Raw genomic sequence first — 13,879 nt, forward strand, 5'->3', positions numbered from 1 at the left:
AAATGTAGGAAGTGTTATCCAAAGTTTCCACTAAACCAAACAAATTAAGGTAAAAATATCAAACATGAATCTAACATTATTTTTTCTCTGATGCAAGTAACACTAATTTTTACAAGTTCAAATATATCAGGGTATAAAATGGAAGTAAAAGTACACTTGTCATGCCCACCAGAGATGATCACTGTTAAGCATGATGTTTAATTTTTGAGACACTATTCTAGCATACACACACCAGATACACAGACACACATACATATACCTTGTAACTGCCTTTTTCTGCAAATAAAAAAGCACTGTTTTATTATATTATGGATGTCTTTCAATATAGGTACAAATAGACCTAATCTATTCTTTTTAAAAGCTGGAGGTGAAATGCAATTTATTTCTTTAGCCCTCAGTATATGCATATTTAGATTGTTTACAAGTTTTCGATACAATAAAGCTTAAATGAATTTTCCTGTACACATATCACTTCACATTTAAACCTCAGATAAGCTCCTAAAAGCAAAATTGTGGTCAAAGGTTATATACCTTTTTAAAATATGTAACTTTTGATACATATTCACAAATTTCCATCCAAACAGATTTTACCTAATTTATATTCACAACAAGTTTATGAGTAGCCATTTTACCATACCCAAACTATGCCAAATGTGTATTATTAATCTAAAATTTCTGACAACCAAATATATTTTCACCTATCATTTAATTTCTACTTCTTTCTTATCAGTGAGGTTGGACATATCCTCATTGATATATTATTTCAATTACTTTGGAGAATTGCCTGATAAAATTCTTTGCCTGATAAAATTCTTTCTGTCAGACTATTTATTCTTTTGTTAGTAATTTGAAAGTGCTCTTTACAATTAAGGCTATTATATTCTGTAATATATTTCAAATATTTATTTCCAGCTAGTTCTTTGTAAATATGTTCATGGTGTCTTTTCCTGTATAGTAATTTGATTTTAAGTACTCACATTAGTCAGTTGTCTTAAGAGTAATTAGTGACTAATCCATTCTTTCCCTACTGATCAGAACTTAAGGGCTGTTTCTGGACTCTCTATTGTGTCCCACAGATAGGTCCATAGGTATACCAGAGTCACTTGCTTCAAATTAATCTGCACCATCTCACCTCACACTTACCCATACACATAATACCTTTGCAAAGTTCACTTAGAACAAATAATCATTTGGAAGCTTGATAAGGAATGGCACACCTCCCCAAATTTATTAACATATCTTGAAGAGAATTTCTTGCTAAGAGATTAATTTGGAGAAATATGATCTTTACAACAGCGAGTTATGACTCCATTTATTCAAGCCTTTTATTATGCTTTTCAGTAAAGGGTAACGTTAATTTTAAAATGAATGAAATAAGTTTTTATAGTCAATAAACCCATCACATATAATCTGTAGCTTTTAATAAAAATCCAAGTTAAAAAAATCAAAATATGGCTAATATATGCTGTTTTTTAATTCTATCATAAATTCCATAATAGTCTTTTCCTTACCTTGATGATTCGATCACCTGTCTGTACACCAGCCCGCATGGCTGCTCCATCTGTAAGAGAAATTAATTCTTAAAATGTAATTCATTTACCTTCACTGATAATCTTCTTGAAAGAGAGGCAGTGTAACAAAATGGTTAAAAACACGAATTGTAAAGTCAGACAGACTTAGGTCCAAATCCTGCCTCTGCCACTCACTAGTTGGATGACCATGGACAGATTTTATGGTTTTTTTTTTTACTCTAAGCCTCGATATCACTTGCAATATGGAGATAAAAAATACCTACCTCAAATTACAGCAACCAAGATAAAGGAAGTATTCAATATATGGTAATAGTAGTTCAAGATATTATTGTCATTTGGGAGAAAAGGATGGATATTTTTGAGTCTACAAGCACTTCTTTAATCTGTCTCTACCCAAATATCTCTGGTGCCATTAAGAAATAAAATTCCACAAACTTCTATAAGTGATGATGAGTAAAGTATCATGACTAAGGAGTCATATGATTTCTAAAACAATATAAGAACTGTTTTCTTTCCATAATGTACAAAAGAAAATCAACTGGGGTAAATTCATGCCTATAACCGTAACACTAGAGACAACTCTAGCACAATAAGGCCATATGACTTGTAATGTATGTGATTATTTTATTCTAAGCAACAGACATTTTTAAACTATTCTATTCTTACTCTGTTTGCTCCCAAGTGACAAGACTGTTTTTAAAAATGCCTTGCCTTCTTTGACAGACTGTACGAACACTGGATTGTCTCCACTGACCGTCAGCCCAAATCCATTGTCATCCTTCTGGATGATCACACAACGCTGAACAAGACCTGTACAAGAACCAAAGGGTAAAGAGAGAAGGAAAGAGAAAACAGAGAAAAAGACAATAATTACATATTAGTAATGAACTGTAGTCTATCTGGAGAAACACAAGGTAGCACATGAAACCCATATAAAAAATAAGAGCACTAACCCCATAAGCAAAACAAACACAAGACTATCACAAAGAATCATATATACTGGTTTCTCACAGGGGAGGTACAGCAGAATTGCTCCAAGATTAAAAACAGCTAAGGCAAACTGGAAAATATGAAGTATTAGAGAGGAGACAGACAGAACGCCCAGTCACATCTATGCAATTTATTTGTAATATAAAAGCCTCCCCCACCTCCCTGTGTTTTTGGTGCTCTAACTGGTGTTTAAACCCAAGATAATCAAATATTTTGGGACATTAGGCTAGAAGCATCCCATGGTAAACTCTAGAGAAGTCCAATCTTACTCTCAAGAAAATATACTCAAAAAAACAGACTATAAAAAAGAAGGAAGTGCTTACAGAGCACCTGCAGCTCTTCTGAAAGGGAAAAAGAAAAGGAAAAGTCCAAAGGAAAGAAAAGGAAAAGTCCAAGGGAAGAAAGACTTTGGCTCGTAGAAAAAATAAAAAGAAAAGAGAAAAAAAGTAGGAAAGATACAGAAAGAACCTGTGAGTTCAACCAACTCTTTGATTTCTTTCATATACTTACCTGATTCCTACAGAGAATTTGTTTTCCTTCTACTTAAATAGCAAACAAAAATTGTCAAGGCAAGGTGAGAAAAAGAAGACCACAACCAAAGGAATAGGGACGTCCCAAAACAGAACCCTGATTAGTGCCCAGGGCTGTTTTATCGTAGATCAAGATCAGAAGATCCTGAACTCTTTGTTAGCCAAAGATTTAATATATACTTCCAGCTTTTCAGAATCTAAGTGTTTCACCAAAAATCAGTATGTAAAACATGTAAACTAACACAAGTATAATGATGATTAGAAAACAAAAACTACTTCAAAATTAAGATTTTTATACAAAGAGCCATGATCTTTTAAATAAGTCTGATGTACAAAACAAAGGAAATGCTAAAGATTGCACGTTAATGAATATATATGCATATTTCTTGCTGTTAATGAAATGACACAAGTATGAGTCTACTGCAGATGAAAAACTAGAATAACTGGATCCCAGAATAGAAAACACGAACTTGAACCTTAATTTATAACCCTACACAAAAATTAACTTACAGCAAATTATGGACCTGAACGTAAAAGCCAAAACTTTTCATAAGAAAACATAGGAGAAAAGCTTCAAGACCTTAGGATAGGCAGAGATCTTTTAGGATGCAAAATGCATCCATAAAAGAAATAACTGGCAAATGGGACTCAAAATTTTAAATAGCTGCTTTCCTAAAGACACTGGTAAGAAAATGAAAAGGCAAGCACAGACTGGGAGAAAATATTCGCATTACAAATTATCTGATAAAGCACCTTGTATCCAGACATATATTTAAAAAAACAACTCTATAATCCAATAATGGAAGACACATTTTAAAGGGACAAAAGATTTGAACAGACAAAGAAAGATACACCAATGGCCAATAAGCACATGCAAAGGTGCTCAACATCTGCAGTCTTCAGGAAAATGCAAATTAAAACCACACTGAGATACCACTATACACTAACTGGAATGGCTAAAAATTAAAAGACTGATAATACCAAGTGTTAACAAGGATGTGGAACAACTAGAACTCTCATACATTGCTGGTGGGAATGTAAAATGGTGGAAATTTCTTATAAAGGCAAGCATATATTTACATATGACCCAGCAACTTCACTCCTAAGATAAATGAAAACTCATGTCCACATAAAGACTGGTAAACAAATGTTCACAGCAGTTTTGCTCATAAGAGCCAAAAACTAGAAACAACTCAATTGTCCATCAACAGATAAATGGATAAACAAACTGTGGTATAGCCATTACAATAAAATACTACTTAGCAAGAAAAAAAGGGAACTACTCACACAGGCAACAAACATGGATGAATCACAAAAACATCATGTTAAGCAAAAGAAAGCAGATACAAAAGAGAGTACATACTACATGATTCCAATGTAGAACAGGCAAAAAGTAAACTGGTAAGAAAAAGCAGATTAGTGGTTGCCTAGGGGCAGGATGGGGTGGAGAGGTAAGAATGACTGCAAAGAGACATGAAGGAACTTTTTGCGTTGATGGAAATGTTCTATACATTAATTAAGGTAATGGTTACATGAGTATTCATCTGTCAAGACTTAGTGAACTTGTACACTTAAAATGACTGCATCTTATCTTATGTAAATTAGATCTCAAAGAAGTTAATTTTCAACATTTAAAAAATGAGTGAGACCTCAATTCTACAGACTACTAAATACTAAACAGTATTTGAATTCACAGTGTCACCACTCCTACAAAATAGGAAACTGCAATGGGGGCAGAGGAAAGATAACCCATCAGAATTTAACCATTTTTCTTTTGTTTAATGTTGCTTCCTTCAACTAATTAGGAAAAACTCTAAATAGAATGGGTATAAATACATAAAATCAAGGGAAACGGCATTCTTTATAAATTTCTAGTACATAACACAATAAATATAAGTATCAGAGAATACTGTTTTACAGGAATCTTTTAAAATGCACACCCACTTTTGGAAACATAAACATCTGATGACCTTCTTTACAGTCATTTGAAATTTCAAAATAAGTTACGTACTTTGAATTTTTAAAAGTCAAGACAACTGCAGCACTGAATATATATATTTTTCATGCTATAATCATCCCTCCCAGTTATCTCATCTCATTTCCAAAGGGCTGAAAATGAGTGAATTGAAAGATTCTAATATTGATGTTTCCTGTGCTAAGCCACTCGGCTTCTTAAGCAGACTTTCTTCCAGGTCCCTGTAGAGAATCGGGTACTTGTACACAATGAGGGAGAGGAGTAGTGGGGGTTAAGAGTTTGCTATGTTTGTGTACTTCACTTGAATATAATGTACCTAAAGTATTTAGCTTAATGCCTGACAAATACTAAGGGCTCATAAATGTTAGGTATTATTTTATTATGACTAGGGGCGGGTTGCGCTTGGATTTTCCTGCTCAGAAATAGATGACTCATTTACCCATGCCATCAATTAAAAATACATTTGGGTTAATGAACTCCTATCATTAATGTAAATGCTCCTTAGAAGGATCAATTCTCATTTACGATGTCTTTGTGTGAATTTTGTTTCGGTTTAATAGACCAGCAAATTACTTTGAGACGGGGAAGGAAGTAAGGAAATTTTGCAGAGCTTCTTGTGATAGATAACTTTAGAAGATGAGAGACAGCATGACGCCCTCAAGAAACAAATCATCTCCTCTTATAAAACTTTCCCTAAATATCAAGACTGGGTTAGGTGCCCCCTTCTGGACTCCCACTGCACCCTCTATTTACTCTCAGAGTATCTTTATCACTCACAACTGATTTGTATTTGTTTTTATCCTCTCATTAGATTAAATACTCCCCTGAAAGAGTTCAGGGGCTCTATCTTGTTTACAAACTTATCTCAGGACCTGGCATATGTTCTGGCACAAAAGGAACTTTTTTAAAATTGCTAATGAATTAATGAAAATCACAAAAGTATAGGAGTCTAGAGATGAACGGAAGCTCAGGAAGGGAGGTGATCAGAGAGAAAAAAAATACCACTACACACAGTTAACTTTAGCAAATATGCTTAGGGTCCTAACAGACTGCTAAGTACTGAAAAAATTTATTAGGGTTGCCTCAGAATACTGCAGACCTGTATTCTCCAATTCAAAATTGTTCAGCATGATAACTTTCCCCTTTAGTTCTACATTAAAAGGAGATGAGGAACAAAGAAGAAAGAGGAAAAAGGGAAAGAGCTATGTGTGCTGATATCATATTCATCTTTTTCCTCTCCTCAACCCCACTATACTGTCCATTTATCAATATTATTATTCTAAGTCCATCTACTAATCTGAGACTCTGATATACTTGAATATCTAAGAATTACTAGACTACCAATACAAAAAGAAAACATACACACATAGCCAATTCAGAATCTGTAGAATTCAAATTACTGAAATGTTCTACTTATTGTAGACCAGAAGCTATTTTAACCCACCACACAGGATGAACTCCACCCTTAACACTGACATCACCAATACTGACTATCATATTTCTGAAATGTCCTTTTTGACAAAAAAAAAAAAATCCACTTTGTTTTAGCAAATTTGCATTGAGCATCTGTCTGCTAGTTATTTAACACTGTAACCTGTAGGTGTTATGAGGAATACAAAACAACTAGGAGTCTTTGCTCTCAAAGAACTTAAAATCTTGAAAGGGAAGGATAATAGAGAAACAAATAGGGAAACAATGGCAACATCTAACTAAAATATGATATAACAGGCCCTATATGTTATTAAAGAAGGGAGAGAGAAAAGGTGGACTCCTAATTCCAAAATAACCATTTTTGAATTTCACTAATTAAAAAAAAAAAAAACTTTCCATCATTTTAACTTTTTCTGGTTCTTACAAACACATATAGCCCATGGTTTGTTTGTTGTTTGTTGGCTTATTTTGCTAATTCCCTTATTCTCTGGTATAAAGAGTATTAATTATAATCACCATACAAGTGTGTTTATCTCTGAATATAAGTTTTTATAAGGTCACAAAATCACTTTAATATGAACTGTTTAATATGAGCTGTAACCAAGCACTTTGTATGAAGGCAGGCAGAAGAGTGTTCAACAAGTAAGGTAACGATAAAGCCTAAATTTGAAATGTAGTCACAGGAATATTTCTTCACTCTCATTGTTCTTAGAGCCATATGAACATTTTTTTCCACAATTATCTAGTTTTTTTTTTTTTTTAATAAATTTATTTATTTATTTTTGGCTGCATTGGGTCTTCGTTGCTGCGCGTGGGCTTTCTCTAGTTGTGGTGAGCGGGGGCTACTCTTCGTTGCGGTGCGCAGGCTTCTCATCGCGATGGCTTCCCTTGCTGTGGAGCACGGGCTCTAGGCACCTGGGCTTCAGCAGTTGTGGCACGCGGGCTTCAATAGTTGTGGCTTGTGGGCTCTAGAGCGCAGGCTCGGTAGTTGTGGCGCACGGGCGTAGTTGCTCCTCGGCATGTGGGATCTTCCCGGCCCAGGGCTCGAACCCGTGTCCCCTGAATTGGCAGGCTGATTCTTAACCACTGCGCCACCAGGGAAGCCCCACAACTATCTAGTTTTTAAGTGCATATGGAATATTGGTAATCAAGTGCATATCTCTATTATCATACTTACAAAAAAGGAATTCTTTTGTACCAGACTGTAAACTTCTAGAAAGCAGGTACAGTCTCCTATTATCTTGATATCTATCCCTTAACATAGTACCTGGCATATAACAGGTGCTCAATGAATATTTACTAAGTAAATCTGAACTTATTTTATAAATAAATCATACTCAGTCACTTTTCAAGAAAAAGTAAAATCATATCCATGAAAACTATGCCAAGTAGAGAAATACTTCTACACAGACACTAACCTTCTGCCCTGGCTAAATTCTAACCAAAGTAATTTGATACTCCATCTATCCTAAAATAACTCCTCTAGTTCTTTACTTCCTGTCTTTTAAGGAATATGATATTTCACCTGGAAGCTGATAATAAATGTCATGCTTCACATTATCAGTGAAGTAAAGATAGATGGTCTATCAAATTTATGTAAATATTATCCTTTCCTATTTTTTTTTCTCTTTAGAAACAAAGGACATGTTTTCCTGTTATAATAATGTGGCTTTTTTTTCTTTTTAAATGCTTTTTTACTGAAGTACCATTAATTTACAATATTCTGTTAGTTTCAGGTATACAGCATAGTGATTCAGTGTTTTTGCAGATTATAATCCATTATTACAAGATACTGGATATAGTTCCCTGTGCTATACAGTATATCCTTGTTGCTTATCTATTTTATATATAGTAGTTTGTATCTATTAATTCCATACCTCAAATTTGTCCCTCCTCCCTCCCCTCTTTCCTTTGGTAACCAAAAGTTTGTTTTCTATATCTGTGAGTCTGTTTCTGTTTTGCATATATTGATATATTCATTTGTATTATTTTTTAGATTCCACATATAAGTAATATCATATAGTATTTGTCTAAGCATAATGCTCTCTAGGTCCATCCACATTGCCGCAAATGGCATTATTTCTTTTTCTTTTATGGCTGAGTAATATTTCTTGGTGTGTGTGTATGTGTCTCTATGTGTGTGTATACACAAGACATCCTTTTTTCAAATTGAACTATAGTTGACTTACAATATTGTGTTAACTTCAGGTGTACAGCTAAGCAATTTAGTTATATACATATATATTTTTTCAGATTTTCCATTATAGGTTATTACAAGATATTGAATGTAGTTCCTGTGCTATATACATCTACTTAATCCAATAATCTGCTGACAAGCACCTGAGTTGCTTCCAAATCTTGGCTATTGTAAGTAGTGTTGCTATGAACATTGTGGTGCACATGTCTTTTCAAATTAGTGTTTTCCTTCTTCCAGATATATACCCAGGAGTGGAACTGCTGACTCATATGGCAGTTCTATTTTTAGTTTTTTAAGGAACCTCCAAACTGTTTTCCACAGTGGCTGCACCAACTTACATTCCCTCCAATGGTGTACAAGGGTTCCCTTTGCTCCACATCCTCTCTAACATTTGTTATTTGTAGACTTTTTAACGGTAGCCATTCTGACAGGTGTGAGGTGATACCTCATTGTCGTTTTGATTTGCATTTCTTAATAATTAGCAATGATGAGCACCTTTTCACATGCCTGCTACCCATCCGCATATCTTCTTTGAAAAATGTCTATTCAATTCCTCTGTGAACTTTCTGATTGGCTTGGGTTTTGTTTTCTTTTTTTTCAATATTGAATTGTATGAGCTGTTTGTATACTTTGGATATTAACCCCTTGCTGGTCACATCATTTGCAAATGTTTTTTCCCCATACCATAGGTACTCTTTTCATTTTTTGCTGTGCAAAAGCTTTTAAGTTTAATTAGGTCCCACTTGTTTATTTCTGCTCTTATTTCTTTTGCCTCAGGAGACTGATCCAAGAAAACTTTGCTACAATTTATTTCAAAGAGTGTTCTGCCTATGTTCTCTTCTAGGAGTTTTATGGTTTCAGATCTTACATTTAGGTCTTTAAACCATTTTGAGTTTATTTTTGTATATAGTGTGAGGGAATGTTACAATTTCATTGTTTTACACATGGCTGTCCAGCTTTCCCAGCACAACTTGTTGAAGAGACTGTCTTTTCTCCATTGCATACCTTGCCTCTTTTGTTGTAGATTAATTGACTGTAGATGCGTGGATTTATTTCTGGGCTCTCTATTCTGTTCCATTGATCTATGTGTCTGTTTCTGTGCCAATACCATGCTGTCTTGGTTACTGCAGCTTTGTAGTATAGTCTGAAGTTTGGGAGGGTTATACCTCCAGTTTGTTCTTTTGTCTCAGGATTGCTTTGGCAATTTGAGGTCTCTGGTAGTTCCATATAAATTTTAGGATTATTTGTTCTAGTTCTGCAGAAAATGTCCTGGGTACTTTGATACGGACTGCATTTAAATCTGTAGATTGCTTTGGATAGTATGGCCATTTTAATATTATTCCTCCAATCCAAGAGCCTGGGATATCTTTCCATTTCTTTGAATCATCTTCAATTTCCTTCATCAGAGTTTTACAGTTTGCAAAGTAAAGTTCTTTCACTTCCTTGCTTAAGTTTATTCCTAGTATTTTATTTTTTTGATGTGATTTTAAATGGAATTGTCTTTTTTACTTTCTCTTTCTGATATTTCATTATTAGTGTATAGAAACGCAACAGATTTCTGTATATTAATCTTGTATCCTGCAACATTCCTGAATTCATTTATTAGTTCTAGTAGTTTCTCAGCAGATAATTTAGTATTCTCTAGAGTTTCATGTCATTTGCAAAGAGTGACAGTTTTACCTCTTCCCTACTAATCTGTATAACGTTTATTTACTTTTCTTGTCTGATTACTGTGGCTGGGACTTCCAATACCATGTTAAACGGAAGCAGTGAGAGTGAGCATCCTTGCCTTGTTTCTGAATTTAGCAGGAAGGCTTTCAGCTTTTCACTGTTGAGTATTACGTTGGCTGTGTGTTTGTTTTATCTTTACTATGTTGAGATATGTTCCCTCTATACCCACTATGATGGGAGTTTTCATCATGAATGGATGCTGAATTTTGTCAAATGCTTCTTCTGCATCTGTTGAGATGATCATGTGATTTTTGTCTTTCCTTTTGTTAATGTGGTGTATCACATTGATTTGTGTATGTTGAACTATCTTTGTGACCCTGGAATAAATCCAACTTGATCATGGTATATGATCCTTTTTATGTATTGTAGGATTTCGTTTGCTTATATTTTGTTGAGGATTTTGCATCTATATTTATCAAAGATACTGGCTTGTAATTTTTTATAATGTCTTTGTCTGGTTTTGGTATCAGGTGGCCTCATAAAATGAATTTTGGGGTGTTCCCTCCTCCTCAATTTTTTGGAATAGCTTAAGAAGGATACGTATAAGTTCTTTATATGTTTGGTAGGATTCCCCTATGAAGCCATCTGGTCCAGGACTTTTGTTTGCTGGGAGTTTTTTTTTTTTTTTTTTTTTTAATTATAGACTCAACTTCACTTCTAGTGATTGGTCTGTTCAAGTTGTCTGTTTCTTCTTGACTCAGTCTTGGCAGGCTGTATGTTTCTAGAAATTTGTCCATTTCTTCTAGGTTGTCTGATTTGTTGGCATATACCTGTTCATAGTATTCTCTTATGATTTTCTGTATCTCTGTGGTATCAGATGCTATTTCTCCTCTTTCATTTCTTTTTTTTTATTTGTTTGTTTTGTTTTTTGGTATATTTTTTTAATTGAAGTATTGTTGATTTACAACGTTGTGTTAATTACTGCTGTACAGCAAAGTGACTCAGTTATACATATATACACATTCTTTTTCATATTCTTTTCCATTATGGTTTAGCACAGGATATTAAATATAGTTCCCTGTGCTACACAGTAGGACATTAATGTTTATCCATTCTATATATACCAGTTTGCATCTGCTAGTCCCAAACTCCCAATCCATCCCTCTCCCACCCCCCGCCCCCTTGGCAATCACCAGTCTATTGTTTATGTCCGTGATTCTGTTTCTGTTTCATAGATAGGTTCGTTTGTGTCATACTTTAGGTTCCACATATAAATGATATCATATGGTATTTGTCTTTCTCTTTCTGACTTACTTCACTTAGTATGATAATCTCTAGCTGCATCCATGTTGCTGCAAATGTGGCATTACTTCGTTCTTTTTTATGGCTGAGTACTATTCCATTGTATATATGTACCACATCTTCTTTATCCATTCATCTGTCAATGAAGGTTGTTTCCATGTCTTGGCTATTGCAAATAGTGCTGCTATGAACATAGGGGTGCATGTACCTTTTTGAATTATAGGTTTGTCTGGATATATGCCCAGGAGTGGGATTGCTGGAACATATGATAATTCTATTTTTAGTTTTCTGAGGAACCTCCATACTGTTTTCCACAGTGGCTGCACCAACTTACATTCCCACCAAAAGTGTAAGAGGGTTCCCTTTTCTCCACACCCTTTCCAGCATTTGTTATTTGTAGACTTTTTAATGATGGCCATTCTCACAAGGGTGAGGTGGTACCTCATTGTAGTTCTGATTTGCATTTCTCTAATAATTAGTGATGTTTAGCATCTTTTCATGTGCCTATTGGCCATCTGTATTTCTCCTTTGGAGAAATGTCTATTTAGGCCTTCTGCTCATTTTTCGATTGGGTTGTTTGTTTTTTTGTTGTTGAGGTGTATGAGCTGTTTGTATATTTTGGAAATTAAGCCCTTGTCGGTCACATCATTTGCAAATATTTCCTCCCATTCTGTAGGTTGCCTTTTCATTTTGTTTATGGTTTCCTTTGCTGTGCAAAAGCTTATAAGTTTGAACAGGTCCTATTTGTTTATTTTTGTTTTTATTCTCTTTCATTTCTTATTTGCATCCTTTTTTCTTCTTGGTGAATCTGGCTAAAGGTTTATCAATTTTGTTTGTCTTTTCAAAAAATACCGTTTGGGCTTCCCTGGTGGCGCGGTGGTTGGGAGTCTGCCTGCTAGTGCAGGGGACGCGTGTTCGAGCCCTGGTCTGGGAAGATCCCGCATGCCGCGGAGCGACTGGGCCCGTGAGCCACACCTGCTGAGCCTGCGCGTCTGGAGCCTGTGCTCCGCAACGGGAGAGGCCACGATAGTGAGAGGCCCGCGCACCGCGATGAAGAGTGGCCCCCACTTGCCGCAACTAGAGGAAGCCCTCGCACAGAAACGAAGACCCAACATAGCAATCAATCAATCAATCAATAAATCTTTAAAAAAAAAAAAAGAGCAATGTTCTATAAAAAAAAAAATACTGTTTGGTTTCATTAATCTTTTCTATTGTTTTATCTCTAATTAATTTATTTCCTCTCTAATCTTTACTATTTCCTTCCTTCTACTGACTTAGGGCTTTGTGTGTTCTCTAAATCTTTTAGGTGGTGGTTAGGTTGTCATCTGAGATTTTTCTTGTTTCTTGAGAAAGGCCTGTATCACTATGAACTTCCCTCTTAGAACTGCTTTTGCCGCACCCCATAGATTTTGGAAAGTTTTGTTTTCATTTTCATTTGTCTCGAGGTATTTCCCAATTTCCTTTTTGATTTCATCATTCACCCATTGGTTTTTCAGTAGCATATTGTTTAGTCTCTACATGTTTGTTCTTTTCCTGTTTTTTTTTTCTGTAGTTGATTTCTAGTTTCATGCTGTTGTGGTTGGAAATTATGCTTGATATAATTCCTATGCTCTTAAATTTGTTGAGGCTTGTTCTGTAACCTGGTATGTGATCTATCCTGGAGAACGTCCCATGTGCACTTCAAAAGAATGTGTATTCTGCATTTTTGGGGGGGATGTAGTGTCCTGTAGGTATCAATTAAGTCAAAGTGATCTATTGTGTCATTTGCGACCTCTGTTGCCTTACTGATTTTCTGTCTGGATGATCTGTCCATTGAGGACAGTGGGGTGTTAATGCCTCCTACTATTATTGTATTACTGTCAGTTTCTCCCTTTACATCTCTTAGTATTTGCTTTGTATATTTAGGTGCTCCTATACTGGGTGTGCATATCTTAACGAGTGTAATACCCTTTTCTTGTATTGATCCCTTTTTCATCGTATAATCCCTTGTATTGATTCCTTTATCCCTTCTCTGTCTTTCATTATAGCTTTTGTCTTAAAGTCTACTTTATCTGATATGAGTATTGCTACCCCCACTTTCTTGTTGTTTCTGTTTGCATGAAATATCTTTTTCCATCCTCTCACTTTCGGTCTGTGTGCGTCTTTCACCCCGAAGTGAGTCTCTTGTAGGCAGCATATTGAAGGCTCTTGTTTTCTAATCCAGTCAGCCACCTTATGTCTTTTGATCAGAGCATTTAGTCCATTGACATTT

At 35.1% G+C, this 13,879-nt stretch overlaps 1 protein-coding gene across 2 annotated transcripts in view; it reads right to left on the minus strand.

Moving 5' to 3' along the window:
* The window catches only part of ARHGEF12 (Rho guanine nucleotide exchange factor 12), a 142,325-nt gene that overhangs the window by 54,264 nt on the left and 74,182 nt on the right, over positions 1-13,879 (minus strand). For both annotated transcript variants that reach the window (XM_068556550.1, XM_068556549.1), the window contains 2 exons: positions 2,244-2,342; positions 1,512-1,561 (listed from right to left, as the gene is read on the minus strand). In XM_068556550.1, the coding sequence (XP_068412651.1) occupies positions 1,512-1,561; positions 2,244-2,342 (149 nt within the window). The remainder of the gene's footprint in view (positions 1-1,511; positions 1,562-2,243; positions 2,343-13,879) is intronic.

The sequence above is a fragment of the Eschrichtius robustus genome, chromosome 11, assembly GCF_028021215.1.
Source record: "Eschrichtius robustus isolate mEscRob2 chromosome 11, mEscRob2.pri, whole genome shotgun sequence".
Taxonomy (NCBI): Eukaryota; Metazoa; Chordata; class Mammalia; order Artiodactyla; family Eschrichtiidae; genus Eschrichtius; species Eschrichtius robustus.